The following is a 22,725-nucleotide window of genomic DNA, read 5'->3' on the forward strand; positions in this document are numbered from 1 at the left end:
GGAGGTATATTTAGATCCCTCTAGACGGTACTACCAGTGATGAGAGCAGAAGCTTGGCTAGGGGAAACTTGTATCCTGCACATAGATGTCAATATAAAAATTTTTTGATTATTTTCCCATGGCACAAAAACAAGATCGACCAATCTTTAGTAAGATGCCTCTCCTACTAAAGTTGGTAAGGCTGCCCATCTGGAAGATAATGTCCCCTGAATTATCTGCTGCCCACTATTCTGTATTTAGCACAATATGCTAAATTATACATTGTAAAAAGCTATAGCAATTGCACTCTTGACATATTAAAGCTCAAACAAATAAAACTTCACTATGCCTAAACATATCCATTAGACACAATGATATAGCTTAGTTTGCTGATCTGCATTGTTTAATGTTACATAAACAGCCCTTCCATCACTCTATAAATTTCAGGGTGATGATTATCACCAGAAGCACCCCAAGGTGAGCTTTTCAACTCTGAATTTATAACCGCTTAATCCAAAGAATATTCCACACTCTGCTGGGCTTCTGAAATAAGCTTTATTGGGAAAAAGGATGCAGAATTCAGTCCTTCTTGGCAGCTGCTTTCCTCATTGCTGCCAGGACATTGCTGAGTTCTTCACGCTTCCTCTTGGCACGAATGTGAGTCCCTACCTGTGAGGAGAAGGAGCAAAATGTGTTGGCATCCAGAGCTAGAAACTTGGCAGAAAGAACAGACTTGTGTGATGGAAACTGTCTGGAGAATATGCTGATTAGAAAAGGAAAAAAAAAGAAAAAAATCACTCTGAACTCGCTGACCGTAGGTCAGGGATCCAGCCTGATCCTCTTCCCCCGTTTCTTTCAGGATAAGCAAGGCATTCCGGAGCAAAAAAAGGCCAGGCCTTGAGAGATGCTAGGCCTGATTGGAACAGGACCGGTGGTCACCAGTGCCAGACGACTTAATTATCCTGGCTGTTTTGGACTGCCTCCCAGCCGCTTTTACAACAGCTGTCAGTTCTTAGTTATTTCTGGATCAGGAGCTCTTGAATCGAGCTCAACTCCCCATGACTTAAATGGACACATCTATGCGGGTTTTCTAGACAGCAATACAAACAAGTTAACAACGTCCAAGTCTGGGATTCTTTGCCCAACCGCCCTCCTGGCAGTTTTTAGAGGCCTGTCATCCAAGGGACAATCGGGCTTGATGCTGCTTTGCTTTATAGCACTGAGACCGGCCAGGGTAACCTCTCACTACCAAGGGGGCAAATGGGCTCCTTTCTCAACTGGAACTGGGTCGAGCTTTGTTCACTGTGGCCATGAATTGAACCGAGGGCAGGAACACAATGTCCCACACAGGACGAAGGAAGTGCCTTCCTCTGCTGGCTCTTGGTTCTGCCTTTCAGGGACAGCCTGACAGACTCCCAAAGACCCACCACCTGCTCCGCGCAACACTCACCCTTTTCTTAATGAACTTCAGAGCTCTCTTATCTTTGGAGACTTTGAGCAGCTCCATTGCTCGTCTCTCGTATGGTGCAAAACCGCACACTTCTCGGATCATGTCCCGTACAAATTTGGTGTGTTTGGTCAGTCGCTGTTGGGAGAAAACAAACGAACAATAGTGCAACGGATAAGGAACCACTGGTTTATTAGAAAGAAAAGTTCCCACATAGGAGCCTTCTACTTTTAGCACAGACATAGAAGCATGCCTTTAAAGTCTTCCCTGAGGCGGTGCCATCCAGATGTACAACTTTCCGAATTCCAAGGAAAGATCAGGATAGGAAGACTACAACAATGAGAAAATAAGAACCAAGGAGGTAGGTCAAAGGCCTGCTGTCCTAGGCAGACTCTTCAGCCAGATGTATTGTGACAGACTGCTCAATTGTCTTACATGCTGTGATAGTGTATGACGTTGCAATGCATCAGAGGTGGTACTCAGCAGGTTCTGACCAGTTCTGGAGAACCGGTAGTGGAAATTTTGAGTAGTTCGGAGAACCGGCAAATACCACCTCTGACTGGCCCCGCCCCCATCTATTCTCTGCCTCCCGAGTCCCAGTTGATTGGCTGGGTCATCTTTTGTTGCCCTGCACAGGAAAAGAGAGCTGGAAAGCAGGTTAGTGGGGGGGGGGGTTAGGGAATGGGGATTTTGCAGTAACCTGTTGTGGTTAGCCGGCAGCAGGTGCGGACAGCTGAGGAGAGCAAGCTCTCAGATGAGGGGCAAGGACCATCAAGGGAGTGGACTGCTGCCTTCAGAGATTGTGGGGGCTGGCAGCAGTGATGAGGTTCCCGAGGAGCCTGTGATAAGTGCGGGTGCGCTCAGGATTGCTCAGAGAAAAGAGCAGTTACAACATCTTGGGAATAAGGCTGCAAGGTAATAGCCCCTCCTTCAAGAAGATAAAAGCCACCTGTGAAACGAACATACTTTGCAGAAGGCAAAGACGTTTTGAAACCCCAGCCTCATGGACGTTCCAGTATCCTGAGTTTGTGTTTGAAGATCCTCGTATTGCAAATTATTTCTTGTCTTATCTTTTGGCAAGTCTTGCACAGCTTGACAAGACTTGTGCTTTTCACAGCTAATTATTTTGTAAAAGCCTTACAAGGTTTCTGTTCCTTTTGGATTGTGTTTGATTTGTTGGAAAAGGGCGTGAGTCAGAACATAACCTTCTCCCAGGAGTGAGGAACGAATGGGGATTTCACAGTATCCTTCTCCTGCCACACCCACCAAGCCATGCCCACAGAACTGGTAGTAAAAAAAAATTGAATCCCACCACTGCAATGCATTCTCCAAGATAGCATTGGAAGAACAATTCTTGAGTGATTTATAAGCATTCCTCTAAACCAGAGGTCCCCAACCTCCAGACCGTGGCCTGTTCAGAACCAGGCATGACCAAGTGCCCAAACTGTCCCAAAGCTGCTTTTCCAAAAAGGCAACAGGACATTCTTGAGGACTTGCCTTTTGGAAAAGCACTTTTGGGACAACCATGGCCTGGATAATTGAGACAATAATAGACAAGTGCCCAAATCAGGATTACATGATCATGGGAATGCTGCGACTTCAAGGACCAGTCATAAATCCCCCTTGTTCAGTCCTGCTAACTTTGTACAGCTGCTGAATGAGTGATTGTTAAATGAGAACTATCTACATTGATTTTGAAGAGGGCACTTCTTATAAGAGCTCTGGTGGCGCAGTGGTTAGACTGTAGTACTGCCTGCAGGTTGGCAATTCGATTGTCACCAGCTCATGGTTGGACTCAGCCTTCCATCCTTCTGAGGTAGGCAAAATGAGGACCCAGATTGTTGGGGGCAAGATGCTGACTCTGTTAACTGCTTAGAGAGGGCTGGAAAGCACTATGAAGCGGTATATAAGTGCTATGGCTATGTGTTATTTGAATGCGTGATCCTGAAATCCATTACCTTCTTTTAAAAAAAATAAATCCCATCTTCATTTGGAAGTTGTTTTGAAACAGATCAGAGCGCCCATTTTGTCTGGGGCTGTCTACTCTGAGAAAACCACATCAAGCTCTTGAAGAACTGAAATCACCCTTCCTATGTTTGTTACTACCCGAGGCCCTTTCTTGCTGGAGATGCTGGAGGCTGAATGTGACACCCTAGGCACAGGCCACAGCCTTTTTTTATTAGAATCTTGTCAGCCATTTCTTTTTTCATGGATTCAAAGCTTCAGATGAAGTCAAAGCCAAAGAACTCTTCCAATTACCCTAAGCTGATTCGGAATCAGAAATAAGGAAGGCTTGCAGAGGCTGTTACTTCAAGGGTTCCCAAAACCCAGGCTGCAGGCCGATACCGGTCTGTGGCCCATTGGGATCTGGGCCACACAAGTTTTATTTGCACATGTGCAGGAACTGGGTTGCATGTGCGAAACCATCCCCCACCTCTCCCGCTGCTGCCAGAAAGACTGGGACTGCTGTGGTACTTCTCCCACCTGTTTCGAAATCCAAACTTACCCCACGGCGTCGACAGTGTCGTGGTTTTGACACATTCTTGGTCACTTTGTGGCCTTTGTTCAGGCCAACGGCCATTGGATATCGGATCGCCATGGCTAGGAAAGAGCAGGAAGGAGTTATGATTAGTTGTGCACTCTTTTGTTCCATCAGTTGTCCAAAGAGATGAGAGACAGCATGCTCTGCCACTCATGCCAAACAACTGATCCAATATCATTTCCTGGACTACCTCAGAGGGTTGTTTTTATGGGAAAAGTAGGAGGAAGGAGTGTACACACTGCTTTGAGATACTCATAAAGTAATAAAAGTTGGGATAAAAATCTAATAAATATAAATCCCCCTCTGCTTCCAATTCAATTTTCTACAAGGAATGTGCAGCATTTCAGATTTGAAGGCAAGAGCCTTTGGAATGGAAACTTGTCTGCAGCTCCATATCTCAATCTATCTTTTCCTGGGATGACCTTATAGCAGCAGAGGACAGCAGTACAGGTAGTCCTCAACTTACAACCACAATTGAGCCCAAAATTTACGTTGCCAAGTGAGAAATGTGTTAAGTGCAGCTTTGCCCCATTTTACGACTTTCCTTGCCATATTTGTTAAGGGACTCATTACAGTTCTTGAATTGGTAACATGGTTGTTGTTGGCTTTGGAAGCCATATTTTACTTAGAAGCTTCCACACATTCCACATTTTAGTGGATCTGGCTTCCCCGTTGACTTTGCTTGTCAGAAGGTCGCAAGAGGGGATGACATGACCCCCAGGACACGGCAGCCGTCATAAATATGAGCCAGTTGCCAAGCATTTGAATCTTGTTGATATGATCACAGGGATGCTGCAATGGGCATAAGTGTGAAAAAATGGTTGCACGTCACTTTTTCCAGTGCCGTTGTAACTTTGAACGGTCACTTAATGAACGATTTGTAAATCGAGGACTACATGTACAATCTCAGAAGAAGAAATGACTGCAACTTCTTAGCTGATGCTCCGAAGGACTTTTTTGTTTTCAAAGCCCAGCACAGTCCTTCCAAACCACAGTATTTATTTACACCAGGGGTTCCCAACCGGGGGTGCGAGATGATATTCCAGGGGGTGCGAGAAAAGTCCAGGTAAATAATAGGATATTGGCTATACGTTGGCATTTTTATTTATTTATTATTTCAGGGGGTGCGAGGTTCGAGTGAAATTTCTTTAGGGGTGCGGGGCAAAAAAAGGTTGGGGACCACTGATTTACATTAATGGATTTACTTTTTCCCATTTATTAGTCTTTCAATAACATTGCAGAAAGATCCAGAGTTCTATTTCAACAGCACAAGACCCCAATAAAAGAGTATGGTCAAACCTGACTTCTAACCTTATAATTAAATACCCCGAGTTATAAAATAATGATTGGTTGGAGATTAATTTCATTAGATGTTTGTTTCCTGACATCAATATAAAAGAAGACATTAGATAATTAACAGGTACTGTTGAAAAACTGTCCTGGGCAATGAACTACTTTTCCAGAAACTAAAGGGAGTATAAGAAATGCCAGTCACTGAAACATCTTTCTCAATATCAGTTAAGAAAGAAAAATTAGAGGATGTTTTCCATGCGTACCCTACTTACAAAATTCCTAGAGACAACTAGCTGGTCAACACGGGAACAAAATACTGGAGCAAACAGCCTTGGGGAATCCTGGGAATTGAAGTTTATACAACTTTGCCAGGATTGTGAAAAAGACAGATCTGATCCAATAACACCGTGTGTGTATGCACTAAGCTGCTTCCACCCCCCTTACTTGCTTTGCAAGTAATGGCAGTATACATTGGGGAAAGTGGGGAGGATCAATAGCAATGAATGGTCACTGGTCTTATTTTTGGAATTGATGTAGCATTCCGGCATATTTTAGCTAGAAATAAACAAGAATGATTGTTGACTCTGAAAACTATGAAAGAATCTGGTTCTCTTTTTTCCCCCCTTTTAAAACACTCCACCCCAACGGTTTTGAGTCAGAGTTTTGTGCTTTTATCATTCTAGCTTAGGCTATTTACAAATCGCGTCAACCTTAGAAGACTCCGACATATAAGCAGAGGCAATCAGGACCTCATGTAAATCTGAATTATACAGCAGGGGTCTCCAACCTTGGCCCCTTTAAGAGGCTGAGGAATTCTGGGAGTTGAAGTCCACAAGTCTTAAAGGGGCCAAGGTTGGAGACCCATTATACAGCCATAGGGGGAAGGAATCCCCACTTACTTTAAGCAGCTTCCCAGTACATTGCTCTGCATTGACCACTATGCCTGCTGCCCATCCAAAATCCTGCTAGTCCCCCTACAAACCCTGCGACTGGGCACGTCTTGTTTAGACCCACCAACGGAAACGGATCGAGAGCCATTTATTCTGTCGGGAAAGTACCCCGTGTCTTAAACGCCTTGACGTTCACTGGACCCGACAGCCATTTCATGACACGTCTTTTGCCCCCCTCCAGCCTGATCCGGGCCTAGACAGCCCTCCTTCCTTTTGACCGCCTGGCACTTCCAGGCTTCCCCGACCGCTTCACGGGGACGGATGGACGCCGATCCTGCGAGGGCCCCTCCGTCCCCAAAGGAAAGAACTCACCTTCGCTGGCTCTGCCGCAAAGACCGCGCCGGAAGAGAGGGAAGAATCGAAGCTGCGCGCGCAACAGAAGCCGCTTCCGCTTCCGCAATTATCCAGGACGATAGAGAGGGAAGGCCAGAGGGGCTACTGGGCTCAACGGTCAATGGCGGAGTGCTGATTGGTCTTTCAATCCCGGCTCAGGCGAAAGCGATGAAGACGGTGACGGCGGAGGCTGGGCTGGGTCCGATGCCGGTACCCCGTGCAGAACTGAAGCTGGTCCGGCTGTTGAGCCGTTGTGAAGCAATGGCGGCCGATAAACGAAACCCGGACGAGTGGCGGTTGGAGAAGGTCCGGAGGGGTGGGAACTGATAGGCACAAGCGTTTTTGCAGTGATATTTCAGGCAGACGTTTGGTCCAGGATGCTTTTTTTTTTAAATCTCTGCATGGTAGCATTGAGTGACCTGCTTGCACTATTTAACTGAATGGCGACTTGTGCTATTAAATAAATGAATGGTTTTCTTTCAAGTAAAGAGACCGTCCCGGACCATTACATTCTTTTATGGCAGAACGTTTGCATTTGCAACGTTCAGTAGTCGCTTTTGGAATAAAGTCAGATGTGTTTCCTAGCGATTATGTGGACACCCCATATTTGGGTTCAGTTGAATCTTTGGAGCAGTTTGCCACCGGTTCTTCCTGATTTTTTTTTCTTTTCTTTTTTAACTTCTTAATCTAGTTGCAGCTGGGGAATATCGTTCTTTCCCATCCAAATACCTGCTCCATATTGCTTGGCTGTTGAAAATCAGACTTGCTTAACTAAGTGCTGCTGCCTGCTGTTCACGTTGGAAGCTACTCTTAGTTTTAGCCCAACCTGCAGTTGACTATACTCACGTATTGTGTTAATGCAGGGGTCTTCAAATTTGGCAAGTTTAAGACTTGTGGACTTCACCTCCCAGAATTCCTGAGCTAACATGACTGGAGGAGGAATTCTGGGAGTTGAATTCCACAAGTCTTAAAGTTGTCAAGTTTGATCTGTGTTAATGCATGATTTGCATTGTATAAACTACAGTTTGGTCTGATTCACATAATATACCATAAATCTTGGTTAACAAACCTCAGTGCTTGTTTGCATAACATTAAGATCAAACAAGTACTATTTTGTACAGTACAAACTAGGTCAGTTGAAACCTTGTTGTACAATTTTTCAGTCCAGTTTTGGCCACTATGATACAAAAACATGTTGAGACTCAAGAAGGAATATAGACAAGAGCAACGAAGATGTTTAGTGGGATGGAGACTAAAAGATTTGAACTGTTTCAGGAATTATGTCTAGTCTAAAGAAGAGAAGGACCGGGGTGACATGATACTGGCAGCAGCCTTCCAATATCTGAGGGGCTGTTGCAAAGAAGAGGGGGTCAGCTATTCCCCCAAAGCACCTAAGGGTTACAAGAAATAACGGATGATAACATATCAAGGAAAGATCCAACCTAGAATTAAGGATAAATTTCTTGACAGTGAAAACAATCAGTGGAATGTCTTGCTTCCAAGAAGTTGTGGGTACTCCATCACTGGAGGATTTTAAGAAGAGAGTGGATAGCCATTTGTCCGGAATGGTATTGGGTCTCCTGCTTAAGCAGGGGGTTGGACTAGAAGACCTCCAAGGTTCCTTTCAACATTGTTATTCTGTATTTATTCAATAAATTATAGTTAAACCTGAGTTCACATAAGCCACTGAGCCAAGGAAGCACAGTATGTTATATGAGTAGATCAGTATTTACGACATAACCTCTTGTAGATGCACGTGATTAAATTAGAAGTAAGTGCATTGAGCAAATAATTTAAAATAATGGATATCAAATAATGAATATTCATGTACTTAACACAATAGAATTGCATTATGTTATTAAATGTTCTGAAAAGCTGTTGCCCCCTTAATATTAGCATACTGTACTTGTCCTATTACTGCTGTTCTGTTTGGTGTTCATGTTTTATTTGAATCCTCAGAGGGGTTTAGTGCAAAAGTATTATTTCCCAGAGAAAAAAGGATAGCAAATTACAAAGGAATTCTCTATCTTTTAGAGAAATATAATTTTTAATATAACATGTTAATGTTTATAAAGTACATTAATTTTCCCAGTCCATTCAATAGTATATCTCAGCAGTACATTTTCATTGTAAGAATTTGCTTCTTTGGTATGTGTTTCTTTCCTTTGCTTTCTGATCTGAGAATATTCATGAGATAGATGAACATCTATAAACTGATATTGTGTGCAATGTTTGATGGTTAGACTGCCAGTCTCCACTGGGTGTCTCCCTCAGTCCAACAAACAACGGATAACCGGTCTGTTATTTTGTGATGGAAGAGATGGGAGGAAGTCAGCCTTTTACAATATCAGGTTGCCACGTCATGGAGTCCACTGAGAGTCAGGGTAGTGCAGAACTTGGCTTGAAATAGCAACCCCCATTCAGATACCTGCTATGAAATTTTAAGATAATCAGTGCCAAGAGACTTACTCTTAATTAAATCTGCTTTTGGAAAATGTAAATGTAAACGTGTCAATGTATTGCTATCCTTTAGGAAACCCTTTTCAACTTTTTTTTTCTACTGAAAAAGGCTTTGAGCATGGCTTATGTAAAATCGATTAAAAGCCAGACAATTTCTGCCCCACAGTCTAAAGACAGCCTGAAAATAGAAAGAGGAAAACAACCAGATACAGGCATCAAATTGCCAAAGCATAATTTTAATACTGACTGCTTGGCTTGGAATGATCAGCTGACCATCATTTGTTTCCCTACAAGTAAAGGAAGAAATTCCCTTAATTTATTTTTATTTGTTTGTTTATCAAATTTTGAAACCACCCATCCTCCCTCACAGAGGAAATCTGAGCAGTGTACAAGTAATATATTAAAACATCACAGGAGTACAGTAGAGAAATGTAAAATTTAACAGAGGCAAGGATGATTAAAATTCAGCATTAAAATTTAATTAAAAGGCAGAGGGAGGTTTTTCAGGGTGCCAACCAGCCACATGACTGCATGTTCCTCTGCATCCCAATCAAGATTGCAGGGTGATGTTTTCACACCTTTCTAAAAGGCTAGAAGAGTGGAGGCCCACTTCACATTTGGGTGGGAGAATGTCCCACATGGTGGTGGCAACAGTAGAGAAGAGTCTCTTCCTAAATCAGAGTTCCCCAATCTTCCCTGCTTTGCACATGGGCGGGGGGGATGTGCACACACCCTCGCCCACCACTTCTGCAACAGCCTGGTTCCGAAAGGCTCAAGGCCTGGTATTGGGTTGCAGCCTGGGGATTGGAGACCCCTGTCCTAGATCTCACATATTGGAATTCTTTGGCTGACGGGGTATGCAACATACTTTCCTTGCCTGACTGGGTGGGACAAGCTAATGTAATGGGACAAAGACAGTTCTCTAAGTTAACCTGGCCCCGTGTCATGGAGGACTTTAAAGCCATACAACTGAAGTAAATTAATGAGTAAATGAAACCTTTTAAGTTCAGTTTTTGCTTTGGTTCTTGAGCATTCTGGGCCACATTGTTTTCTATTATTAATATTTAATCCTAGATCCTTTCAAATATTGATTTCTATTTCAGGGCATAGCATTGAAGAAGAAAAAAAATGTCCTAAAGCACGTAACATACTTATGTACAGTATTCCACAGCCTGTTAATTTATAGTTCACTTGTCATTGACACAGACTCAGCTTCATGATTTGGAGTTTTTGCAGCCTGCTCAGAAACTAAACAGGATTATGAAGTCATTGGTTAGCTGAGAGCCAGATCAGATGCTAGCAGTCAAAACATAGTGTCATAATTGTGAGGCCAAAAGAGAATCCAGTTATTGAGTCACTTCACATTCTGATGCAGAGAAGGGATTTGATGTGAAATGTAGGATTGGTTGTAGCAAACTATGCTTAATTCATGGGAATAATTTTGATCATACTTCCTCGGGATGTAATTTCTAGATAATCACATTTTTAAAAACCTATCTTTTTTATAGATTGATGTTCTTAAACTGGGACAATCTTACAATACTTTTAAAAATAAACACATTTATTAATAGTGTAAGCTTTTATGAATCATAATACAGTACATTTCACCTTACATCTGATGGAATAGATTGTGTACTTGTTAGTTAATACAACTTTAAGATGGCACAAGACCTAGTTATTTTTACTGTGGCATGCTATCAGAACTACATCTCTAGAAATCCCATGAATGTTTACTCAGAAACAACTGCTGAATGCATTAGGAGTTAGTATGTATGTTGGCACTGCAGCCTTAGTTTTTCTAACTTGTAGAATATAGTCAGAAACTCAGATGGCTTTTAAAACAAAGGTGATATACATTGTAGATTCTTAGCAGGTAAAAGTTATTGATTGCTGTTAACATTGACAGAATGTTTTGTTCAGAAGCAATTTCCCTGTTTCAAAAACTGGAATTAAAGGGAAGTAGCTAGCAATCTTATAGCTAGTTCCTGGTCCAAGTTTGATCTGATTCATTAGGAGTAGCCACTATGAATGCCACTTCTTGATTATCTGTGGGCTTCTCTTGTCATCGCAGTCTGGAGCTCAGTTAGACTTTGATTCACATGATCTAAAGCGCATTGAGATCCTACCACTAGAATTTGTTGGCAAGGCTTCTGTGAAGAAAAAAATACCAATTTCTGGCCATAGAACACTCAAAACATCACGGTGTTATCGATATTGCCTGCAGCCCCTTGTATTGTTTGGAGATTGAAATATATTTCCCCAGGCTAGAAACATTGCAGAAATATTTTGCTCCATTAGCCTTCTCTTATGAAGCCTTAAAACAGGCCTATTTCCAATTAGAAAGGATTCTCTTTGCTGGAGATTCAGCATCATGTTTTATCAGAGAACTAGGGAAGGGTTGCTTCTTTGTTTTGATGTACTCCTTGGAAGGAAACAGATTTTCAGTTTTACAAAGAAGCTTCCAAATAGAGATCCAGCTATGAACATCCCACCTCTGTTTTACAGGCATTACCTTTTTCTCCCCAGTCTTCAGAGAAACCTCATTGACTCCAGTGTGGCATTTGGCTTGATGCCCCATCGTTTACTCTTTTTTGGGTTGTTTTTCCTTTTTGGGAGGGGAGACATGTGGATTCCTGTTCACCTCTAAGGGTGTAGGGCTCGAGGAAAAGGTGGGGTTGCTATTACAATTGGAGGTATATGCTTTCATTTATCATTTCCCTGCTTATCTGTCTGCCAAATTCAGGCATATCAAGTTCTGGAAAAGTAATTAGGGTTGAAATTTCCTCATTTAGGAGTAAGAGACTCTGCCTCCTCCCCCAAGTTTCTCACGTAAAAAGCATCCTTCCAAACCACTGGTAGTTGCCCACTTAAGGCTGCATTTTGTTCTGTCCTCACTATAGACCTAGGAGGTAATGCTACAACTGACCGCAACACAATCAAGACTATTTTCGAGTGTCATGCTTTAATGCAGTATTTTTCAACTTGGATGGCTGAAATTCAACTCCCAGAATTAATTCTGAAGCTGAGGAATTCTGGGAGTTGAAGTCTACCCATCTTAAAGTTGCCAGGATTAAGACGTGACAGCTTTAATGTATTACTGGAGCCAATAAAGGAAAGTATTTGTAGCTCAGGGTCCCCCTTGCTCTCTAGCTTGTTGTTTTCTTGCAGACATTTCGTTACCCAAACTAGGTAACACCATCCATGTTGGTGGTCTTGGAGAGTCTTAGGTTAGGCAGTTTACTGTTGGCCTGTTTGGAAGTTCCTTGATTGGGGTATTGTTTACTTAATTGTTGGCCTTGATGTTAACCTTGGAGTTAATCTATGCTTATTTGGATGCTGATTGCTGGTGGGGAGGTATTTTGGTCTTTCCCTTTTGGGGATTTGATTGTCTCTTTTGCATAGTAGGTAGATATAAGTCTATATGTCTATTGTTTGACTGGTATCTATTAATTTATCAGAGTGCCAGGCTTCTAGAAATTCTCTAGCATGTTTGGACTTGGCTTGCCTTATTGGAGGCTAAAAGGCCACAGTTGGAAGATTTGTGCTAATTATTCAAAATGTGCCATTTTATTTTCTTCTTAGTACGTAGCTGCTCTGGAGGAGATGTTACTCACATTGAAGAAACACTCCAGGTGAGTTGCTTTTTCTTGGAGGTATATGGGTCTGCTTTGATACTGATCCAATTTATAGTTCTAGGAAGGTGAGATAGGATGGCTAGATAGACATCACGTCAACTGGAATCTTTCATTTTATGTTCAGAGTTTTAATGCCAGGCCTCTTATAATTCTGTCTTTGCAGGGAATATTAACCTTTGCTGGTAATCAATTCCATTTTAATTAGGTTACTTTGGCAAGCACAAAGTAATAATCAGATTTCACTCCTAGCTTCTATGTGCCATATATTGCAAAAGATTCTTGGAAATGAAACTGGTATAGGAAATGAGCCAGAAAATGACAATATAGAACAGGAATTGGTGGCAATTCTTCATTGCCTCTAAGGAAAATCCTGAATCACTGAATCATACCTGGGAGATATATAGCTTAAATTCCCATCATCTCTGACCATTGGCAATACTGGCTAAGGAGATGGAGTTGGAAGCCACAAATATATAGAATATCATTTTTTTGCACTATCTTTTTTATTTTCTTTTTTAAAATAATTTTTATTTTATTACAAAAAAACAAAATTACGAATCTGTATTTACATTAAGAGCATTTGTGTCGTTATTAATACATCTCCTTTTATACCTAAACATCAATTCTTATTTCTATATTATACTCATTTGAACCACCTCTCTCAAATTGCATAATAGTCCGAATCATCTTTGCCTTTTAGTTCCGCTGTGAATTTATCCATTTCCGCGCAGTCCATTATTTTTTGTATCAGGTCTTCTTCAGATGGTATATCTTTTTTATTTTCTAATGTTGCTGCTGAATTGAACCATGTCTTAGTTTTGCTCCTCCTTAGACCTTCCTAGCTAATCCTGGCGGCCTTCTCCATGAGGATGAGAAAAGAGAGGAAGATGTATGAGGTGTCCCAAAGGTGCTTTTTCAAGAGGCAACTGGATGTTTTGCTTTTTTCCTTGAAGACATTTCACTTCTCGTACAAGAAGCTTCTTTAGTTCTCTTCTGAACTCTTCTGAAGAAGCTTCTTGGGTGAGAAGCGAAACATCTTGAAGGAAAAACCAAAGGAAGTCCAGTTGCCTCTTGAAAAAAGCACTTTTGAGACAACCATGACCTGGATGACCGAGAACCCCCATAGACGTGTATGAAGAGCGTTTTTCTCTACACAGTAGTTCTTGTCTCAGGTTTGTGATTCCCTTTCAGCAAACCAGCTCCGGAAGTGCTGAATGAATATTCTCGTAAGGTGGATTTCTTAAAGGGCCTGCTAGAAGCAGAGAAATTGGTGAGCTCCTCCCTTGTGGGTTTTCTTTTTTAACCTTTTTTTCAAGAACCTCTGCTGAAGTGACCCTCTGTTGGGAGAGGGTCAATCATTAGGTACCCTTTGCTTTCTTTTTTCCCCCAGTCATCATCTTCTGAGAAGGCACTGGCAAATCAGTTTTTGGCTCCTGGGAGAACTCCTACCACTGCCAAGGAACGGACCCCAGCAACGAAAACCGTGCATCTACAGACCAAGGCCCGCTTTATGGGCGAGATGAGGAATGAGCTGCTTGGTACAGTATGTCTTCTTAGCCAACAGTACAACTCCTAAAACAGTTCTTCTTCGTTTTTGCTTCTGGGCATCCATTTGTCCAAGTCTCTGTAGTACCGCTTCCTTCATCCCAACTCGCTCTGCCTTTCTCTCCCCCTCCCCAATTGCTTTTTTTTTTTTTTGCTGGTATCTTTTATATCAAGGGCAAATGGTTACCTGAAGGACCTTGGTCTCTATCTAGGTGGAGCTAGTTGGTTCTATCTATGGGATGAAGTGGTATCTTACTTTCATTTTATGTGTCTAGAGCATCCTGAAATTATTTGGCAGAGGTCAAAAGATTCAAAATCGCAAAGACCCTTTCTCATGCCATTTATTACTGAACTCTCTATTTCTCCTCTCTTTCTGCCTTCCCAGGACCCTTCCTATATCAGTGGTAAGTGTTTACTGATCATGTGAGATGTGCAAAAGGACTCTGGAGGCTGCAGGACAAAATATTTAAACTCCCCAGCATTATGCAATATAACACACGATTATTTATATTCTACTCTTCTAGATTTCCCTTTTTTTTTTTTCTCATCTGGGACTGTAGCCCTGTAAATTCCCAACTGATCCTTATGCCCATTTGTCATCTGATTATCTTGAAAATTCCTGTCTGTAACCAAAAGCTGGATATGTCTGTTGCTGTCATCTTTCTGGCCCACCAGCAAATACTGGGAAAATGTCGTTTTAAGTTCTTATATGCCCCTCCTCACCCCTGATTCTTTGCCAGCTTGCCTTTTCCTTCCTTCCTTACTGCTGGCTTCCTTTTACGCATAAAAATGTGGTGTAATTTCTGTTTGCATCTTTGCATCAATTCATATTTTTAAGATTTAATAGATAAACTAATTTCCAGGACAAGAGCATTTGTTTATTGCTTATAGCTATATTTAAGCTATGGGTATAAATATATATATATATATATATATATTTCCCTTCACAGATTTGGAAGAGAAAAATTTAAGGAAACGCATGTGAGTATTTGGTGATTTCAGGAAAAGGGGATCGGGGAAGTAAGAGTTGCAATCATTTTGTTCAGACTATATAAATACTTAGAAGTTTCAGGGAAATGGAAATTGGTAAGGGAAAAGGGGTAATACTTAAGAATAATTTTGGCCTGTTTAGAGTTCAAAGTAAACTAGTTTTACTTTCAAATTAAAACTTACCTTAGTTCCATGATTTCATGAGAAACACAGGCCTGTTTTTTTCTTATTTCTGTTGGGGGATGGAAAAGTTCAGAGAGTTCTGTTCCTCAAAAATCCTCAACTGTTTTGCCATTTCCAGCTTTGGATGGAATCCGGGGGTATGTGATTACCTGCCTCCAATCACATTATACCTTGCATTGTGGAATATAGAGATAAATGCTTCTCCTCTGTGGACCTACTCACCACTCTGTATACATAGATATGACTTAGATATGACTTGTAGACAACCAATTAGGTGAAACTAGACAACCCATGCCTATTTTCTTAACCTTAAAGAAAAACAGAATGACCATTTGTGAGCAAAAAAGCACTGGAGTAGGAGTGACTTCCAACTTCCTGCTGGCTTTCCCATTGAATTTCCTTATAGGAATCTGGTAGAGAGTACCCAAAATCTTCCCCCACCTTCCCTTCAGATAGTTAAGTGGCTACTGTTGAGTGGGTGAGGGGAGCAAAGGATTGCTAAACTGGCTGGGAAACTATTCATAGCAGCCAGTAGCATTGAATGAGCCACAACTTTGGGAAAGTTGCCATGGGAGTCATGGGATCTGGGTTTGATCCATCATTTCAACCCAATTAAAGATCATAACAAGAGTTTTAGTATATATTTTTATTTTTTGTTTTAAATATGGTTTTATATTGTATAAGCTGCCTCGAGTCGCCATGGGCAATATAAATAAAATAAATAAATATAAAAGATATTTTTGAATATCCTACTTCAAGATGAAGATAGGAATGCAGTTGCATTAAATGGCCTCATACAGATACTGCACTCGTGATGTAGCTTTTCTTTTGATCTGACATGGGCATGTAGTATCTTTTTCTTTTTTATCCTTTCATACATAAGCTGTCTTTTTAAGTTGTGCCAATAAGATCTGTCTTCCCCAATAGGACCCCAGTTCCTGATGAAAAGCAGTCAGCTGCAGAACTGGATGCTGTCCTGCAGCATCATCACACCATCCAGGAGAAGTTAGCTGAAGAGATGTTGCACCTGGCACGCAATCTCAAGAACAACACTCTTGTGGCACAGAATGTGATTAAGCAAGATAACCAGGTATGACCTGACACCTCCATCCCACCCTGAAGTGTGAATTCTGTAAAGCTATTTTATAATTGTGTCCAATTTTGAGAAAAAGCTTTGTCCTTGTCAGAGCATTATGGACAGAGCAAAATAGCACTTGTGGCATGGTATTTGAGTACTATACGTTGCCCCTTTCCTGAAAAAGCATTTTTTTTAATGGAGTTTCTCCAAGAATGTGATGTGGAATAAAGCAACATTTGTGCCTTCTCCTGCACCTGCCCGCATTTTGCTGGTTTTCAAAACATTGACACTTTATTGTTTATTTCAGACCTTGACGCAGTCACTGAAGCTGGCTGACCAGAACTTTGAGAAACTGAAGAATGAATCGGATCGCTTGGAGCAGCATGCTAAGAAATCTGTCAACTGGCTACTCTGGCTAATGTTGATCGTTGTCTGTTTCATTTTCATCAGCATGATACTGTTCATTAGAATCTTCCCAAAACTAAGATGATTTCTTGGCTGGTATCAGCAGCAGCAGCCTGGCATCTTATCTTCTTCCTTAAACCCATCAAAGCTTGCTGGGATTTTGTAACTTGGAAAAAATGCTCAGTGGGAGAATAAATGCTCAATGGGAGAATAATTTGGTTGCAACAAGTTCATAGAATCTAAGCTGAACTGTTTTCCTCCTGCTTGAAAGACTGAATAGGAAAGCTCCTTCTGCATTGTTATAACAGGATTAAGCAATTTATGGGACATATGCAACAGCCCAGAAGTTCCTGTTTTTATGGCCTGCAGCCCCCAAGAGGTGGCAGCTTATTTTAAACAACAAAAGCTAATGGGGGGTGGGGGGGAGCCATAGAAGTGGAGCTTCTGAATTTAACATACCTATTTAGAAGCAAGTAATCCCCCAAGGAATGTGGTGACCTTACTGTAGGGACAAAATAGTAACAGATCTTGATTAGCAAAAGTTCTCCTTTCCTGAATTACAATTCAACAAAGGCTCTCCTTGCTGCTGGTAAAGAAGCAGAGTTAGGTGAATTGAAATCTCCTGAAAATAGAAGACCACTTCACCTACTGAGGTTGGGGAGTGGGCCTGAGAGAAAGAGATAATATTTAGATGTTCTTAATGATTTCTCTTTCACAGGCCAGTCTCAACAATATCACTTTGATCATCCAGTTCATTGACAAAGTACTCCTTAGCATACAACAACCCTGGGCTATAGAAGCTTTCCCAATTTTCTTTGCTTTGGAATGCTGAAATTCCCCTTCATGAAATATTTGCTAGTCTCCCCACTGCTTCTGGGGACTTTGTGGGTTATGATTCCATTTCTAGGGAGACATTCATAACAGATTGGCATTTAAGTGACTTTGGCGAATAAAAAAGGTGGCACTATTAATTCTTTGGAGTCAGTGCTGCTTCATGGAAGTTAGACCTCTCTGAGGGCCTCCACAAATTTGGACATTGCAGCAATATAAGGCTGAGTGTGTCCCCTTTTTTTCATTTGATATATTGCCTCAGAAGAGGCCGTAAGGCAAGAATTCAGATCCGCCAATTGAAGGTAGATTGGGCCTCATCTAAACATAGATGCACATTTGAGTATGAATTCATGGCCGGCTGGATTGTGGATGTTATTCCTCTGTGCACATTCCAAAGAAATGGGTGGGTGGAGGTATTTTATGGGCACTTTTCATTAACAACCATCCTGAAAAGTACTGCACCAGCAGTGTGGTTAATAATCTGTAGGAAACAGCAACACCCCCAATTGGGCCTCAGCATTTTAACTTGGCATTTACACAGCAGAAGGGAGGGGCACAAAAAAGTGCAATCCCTTCAGGCAGAGGAGTGTCGCCGCCTTTGCTGCTCACACAGAAGCTGCTACTGCTGTTGTGCTGTAATTTCTGAGCCTGTTCCCCCTCATTTCCTACCCCCTACCTCCCCAGTTAAGAAGTGCTGACTTCGAGTCGGCTCATGAAGCTGTAGATGAGGCTGGCAGTTAACCTGAATTGCCTGTATGTTTGTTGCATTGTCAACTTCCATGTCACGACTTGCATGTTATAAATTGTTGTAAGTCTGATGTGTATTCTCTTGCAAGTTGCATGCAAGAGGCTCTTTGAGGTAAAGGCTGAGCCTTATAAACCTTGAGAAAAGAGCTTTGGTGCTTTCCTAGTATCATAAACATATGGTAAGATCATGGAAATGTCAAGCTGCTGGATCCGAATGTAACTTTTGACCTTCGCTAAAATAAAAGAACCTGTCTGATGCCAAATCAAATCTTGGTCCACCACAGTTGGGTAGCCAATAAATTTAAATTAATAAAAGTCTTACTATCTGGACTGCCAGTTCTCTAGGGCAGTGTTTTCCAAATGTAGCCTTTTTAAGACGTGTGGACTTCAACTCCCAGAATACGCCAGACAGCAATGTACCCGTCCCTTCTGTGTAAAAGCTGGCTGAGTTATTCTGGGAGTTGGTCCACACCTCTTAAAATGGCTACATTTTGAAATGGTGCTCTAGGCCCGCAGAAGAGAGATCAATCACCATCACCTCCCATGGACCGATCATGAAACCTACATGCCACTGTGTGCTCTACCGCTATGTGATTATTCTCCACAATTTTGTTTGCTTTGGCAACTTAGCTTTTGCCATTTCCAATTTTGCTATTACTGTCACAATAGAGGATCTGATACTTCCTGTCTAAGCCAAAGAAGCTTTTGGAAAGATTTTCCTTCTTATATAATAGGACAGGATCTCCATCCTTCCTGCTGCTTCATATCAGTAGCTTGGAAGGGTAAAGCTGGAAGATGATGCAGATGTGTACACGTTTTCAGGTTCAGTACTTGCCGGGAGGTTTGGGGAGCAAGGAACATTTTGTTCCAAGCTTTCAATTATAGAACTGGTGACAAACAAGGATATCCTCTGGCTTAGGGAGTTAGATTTAGAAAGTGGATGTCAGATATAATACAAACTCAGTATTGCTATATCTTCCTGGAATTATCCTTGCTCCAATTCTGAAAGAAATAGAAGTCTTTGCAAAGTCCACCCATCATGTATCACGTTGAATTGAGATGATGCGTGGAAGTCCAACTGATCTTCCCAGATTTAATCTGGTGATTTTGCATCATGGTTGTCAAGGTGACATTTGTCAATTCTTAACCCTGAAACAAGCAAAAGAACGGCAATGAAAGTTTTGCATATATAAGATTCCTGATTAAATGGGTGAAGTCAGGCATTCAATAAGAAACAAAAATCTCTTATGCTGATGAAGGAAACAGCAATAAATCAAAAGAAAAAGAAAAGAGGGAAATCTCAAAAGCACATTATTGCTTGCATGATTTAATAGTTGTACTAAAAAAATGAAATCACCCTAACCAAGGGGAAATTTTAATTTATTATTAGATGAGGGTGGGCCTGGCTTGGCAATTGCCTTCTTCCCTCCCTACTGCCAAGACAACCCATTATACCTGGCCTCTTGGGACTTAGTAGCAATGAAATGAATCAGTTTCGTGCATAAATTTAATTGCTACTGGCTCCAAACCATTGTCTAATGTGTTATCTTGAAAACTAGTTGTGCAATAATTGTTTTGTATGAGCTTAGTCACAGTGGGAACGGCTGACAAGGTCAAATCTCAAGGATGGTGGTCAGCTTGATGAATATTTTTTTTTTTTTGATGGATAAGTTTTAGAAAAGAGGGCAAGAAACCTTGTGGTGGAAATTCAGGTATTGTGTAACTTGGGCTGATTCCTGGACCCTAAGCACATTGACAAAAATATGTTCTTTCTCGTGTGCGAAGTTTTCTAGGGGATTTAGATGGCTTGCAGCTCACTACTAAAGCTTGCTTCAATTCATGCTATAACAAGAAAAATTTAACCCATGTAAATGATATTTCTTGTAGAATCAGAGCTGAAAGTAGAAGCTGCTCAACAGTGTAACTAAAAATGCCAGGGCCCCTTTCATTGTATATGTTCAGACAGAGATTAGATAGCTATTTGTTGGGAATACTTTATTTCAGACTCCTGTACAGAGGGCAGTGATTTAATTGTCTAAATAACTGCTAGTTCTGATTTTATGAATCATTTGGCCATTGAATCAAACTACCTTGATCCATTCAAGAATGCAAATTGAAGCAACCTGGCTTTCTAGCCTTTGCTTGAATACTTCAGTAAACCACTTTTGGCAATTGTCTAGTGTATACTATTGAAGTGCTCTTTTTCTAAGATTCAAAATATTAACAAATAATATATGTTCTGGCATTGGGCTGATGGCCCAGATCTCCTATCTTGGAGTCCTACAATTGGTGCTCTGAGTATTTAAAACCTTTTAAAGTCTGAGGTGCACACTCCACTCTATTCAGCTTTAATTTTCCTTAAAATTCATTATGATTTTGTCTACGTTTTTCCATATGGATTTTTTTTTAAAGAAATTATTTATCTTTTTGTTGTTTTCCTTCACCCTCTGAAAGAAAATTACAGTATTAAGACAAATTAGGAATTTCCTGTATGGAGTAAGTTTGGCAGCATTTGTCTCCCAACAGATATCGGCATAAAGGAAAAAATGATTACACTTGAAAAGATCTGCCATTTTCTTAGAGCAAAAATCACATGTTCTTCATTGGACAGGCAACACCTTTTTCTAATTCTTCTGTTTATTATAAACAACTTGTATATTTCAGCTGCTGGTTTCTGCTACCGTTATTATTTTGCCTTTGTACACTAATAACTGAAATCCATGTTATTTCTCATACTCTGAGCATTACTGGATAGTCAAATAAAAATTACAAACTCTGCCAATGTTCATTCTGATTTTTCAATATGTCATTAGATGAAAATACAGCGCTATTCTTGTTTTCCTCTAAAATCTACAAACTATTATCAGATCTTTATATCAGACCTTACAGTTAAGTTTGAAATCTTATTAAAGCTTGTCATATTTCAGCTAAACACAATTTACTGTTCTGTGAGGTGCAACTGATTTCATGTCAGCAGTTCAACATCCACATAATTCAGACCATGATTCCAGAAACAAATATAGGATCACATTGTTGGAAGGACTTTGAAGGTCTTAGTCTAACCTCCTGCCCAAGGCAGAACTCATTCCGTCTCAGATAAATGTCCAGTATTTTTTTGAAAGCCTCCAGCAATGGATCACTCAAACTCCAAGAGGCAAGCTGTTCCATTTAATAGTCCTCGCTGTCAGGAAATTTCTCCCTTATTTCCAGGTCAAGTCTCCCTCTTCCATTCATTGCGTCTTGTTCTACCTTCAGGTGCTACAGAGAATAAGTCAACAACCTCTTTCTGTGGCAGCCCTTCCAAGTAATGGAAGACTGCTATCAGGTCTCCCCTCAGTCTTCATTGAGGTAAGCATATTCCCTTTACCCATTCTTCATAGGAATTAGCCTCTAGCTGCCCTCTTACCATTTTCTAGGGCCTCAGCATCTTTTTCATACTGGTAATTCTCAACTTATAATTGATCCCAAAATTTCTGTTTTGAAGTGAAGAAATTTGTTAAGTAAGTTTGCTCCATTTTATGACTTTCCTTGCCACATTTGTTAAGTGAATCACTGCAGTTCTCAAATTAGTAACATGATTGTTAAGTGAATCTGGTTTCCTCATTGACTCTGCTTGTCAGAAGGTCACAAAAGGGGACCACATGACTACAACCATTATACTGCACTTGTGAGTCAGTTATCAAGCATCTGAGTGCAAATCATGTGTCCAAGGGGATGCTGCAATGGTCATAAGTGTGGAAAACGATCATAAGTCACTTTTTTCAGTGCCATTGTAACTTTGGTCATTAAATGAACTGTTTTAAGTCAAGGACTACCTGTATTGTGACCAGAACTGGATGCAGTATTCTCTGTGGTCCCACTAGTGCCATGTAGAGCAATATCCTTTCCCTTGACCCTTGATACTATCCCTTTGTTGTTGCAGCACAAGATAAAGCAACCTTTAGCTGCAGCAATAGTCCACCAGGATCCCTAAATCCTTTTCATCAGCATTACTGTTGACCCAATTACTGCCTAATATGTTTTTATGCACCTGGGTTTTCATGCCTAAGTGAACAACCATTTCTCCTCAGTGACTGCATCTTGTTGACTAGGCCCAATGATCAACTCTGTCAGGATTCTTCTGAAATTTAAACTTATCTTCCAAAGTGCTAGCAATTTTTCCCTAGATCTATGTCATCTGCAAATTTGATGAGGTCCCCTTCAATCTTCTCTTCTGGGTCATTTATGAAGAGGTTGAAGAGCACTACGCTGATGACAGAACCTTGAGAAACTTCACTGCATGCTTCTCTACACATAGATGTAGTTTC

The 22,725-nt window shown here is 41.0% G+C and overlaps 2 protein-coding genes across 3 annotated transcripts; one reads left to right on the forward strand and one right to left on the reverse strand.

Moving 5' to 3' along the window:
• Positions 1-515: 515 nt before the first annotated feature.
• Positions 516-6,618, reverse strand: RPL36 (ribosomal protein L36). Its single transcript, XM_026698862.2, has 4 exons — positions 6,524-6,618; positions 3,933-4,027; positions 1,430-1,564; positions 516-648 (listed from the first exon to the last, which is right to left on the reverse strand). The coding sequence occupies exons 2-4, from the start codon at positions 4,023-4,025 to the stop codon at positions 559-561; spliced, it is 318 nt and encodes a 105-aa protein (XP_026554647.1). The 5' UTR covers positions 4,026-4,027; positions 6,524-6,618; the 3' UTR covers positions 516-558.
• Positions 6,616-21,195, forward strand: USE1 (unconventional SNARE in the ER 1). 2 transcript variants are annotated; one of them, XM_087922862.1, is made up of 8 exons: positions 6,616-6,850; positions 12,587-12,636; positions 13,831-13,909; positions 14,030-14,182; positions 14,570-14,588; positions 15,135-15,165; positions 16,285-16,447; positions 16,743-18,681. In XM_087922862.1, exons 1-8 carry the CDS (start codon positions 6,713-6,715, stop codon positions 16,923-16,925), a joined length of 816 nt encoding a protein of 271 aa, XP_087778988.1. In that variant the 5' UTR covers positions 6,616-6,712; the 3' UTR covers positions 16,926-18,681. The 2 variants fall into 2 exon arrangements, with proteins under 2 accessions (XP_087778988.1, XP_026554646.1); XM_026698861.2 differs by lacking the exon at positions 14,570-14,588 and having other exon boundaries at positions 6,622-6,850; positions 14,030-14,177; positions 16,743-21,195.
• Positions 21,196-22,725: the final 1,530 nt, after the last annotated feature.

This window comes from Pseudonaja textilis, chromosome 1 (genome assembly GCF_049901715.1).
Source record: "Pseudonaja textilis isolate UNSWEBS1 chromosome 1, rPseTex1.2, whole genome shotgun sequence".
Classification (NCBI taxonomy): domain Eukaryota; kingdom Metazoa; phylum Chordata; class Lepidosauria; order Squamata; family Elapidae; genus Pseudonaja; species Pseudonaja textilis.

What these genes read in the sequence shown, in the direction of transcription:
- RPL36 (XM_026698862.2), bottom strand. Translation starts at nt 4,025, where the DNA reads ATGGCGATCCGATATCCAATGGCCGTTGGCCTGAACAAAGGCCACAAA. An exon ending in GACACTGTCGACGCCGTGGG is followed by an intron (nt 1,565 to 3,932) that starts GTAAGTTTGGAT and finishes TTCTCCCAACAG; the next exon opens with CGACTGACCAAACACACCAA. An exon ending in TGAAGTTCATTAAGAAAAGG is followed by an intron (nt 649 to 1,429) that starts GTGAGTGTTGCG and finishes TTCTCCTCACAG; the next exon opens with GTAGGGACTCACATTCGTGC.
- USE1 (XM_087922862.1), top strand. Translation starts at nt 6,713, where the DNA reads ATGAAGACGGTGACGGCGGAGGCTGGGCTGGGTCCGATGCCGGTACCC. An exon ending in ACATTGAAGAAACACTCCAG is followed by an intron (nt 12,637 to 13,830) that starts GTGAGTTGCTTT and finishes ATTCCCTTTCAG; the next exon opens with CAAACCAGCTCCGGAAGTGC. An exon ending in AAAAATTTAAGGAAACGCAT is followed by an intron (nt 15,166 to 16,284) that starts GTGAGTATTTGG and finishes CTTCCCCAATAG; the next exon opens with GACCCCAGTTCCTGATGAAA.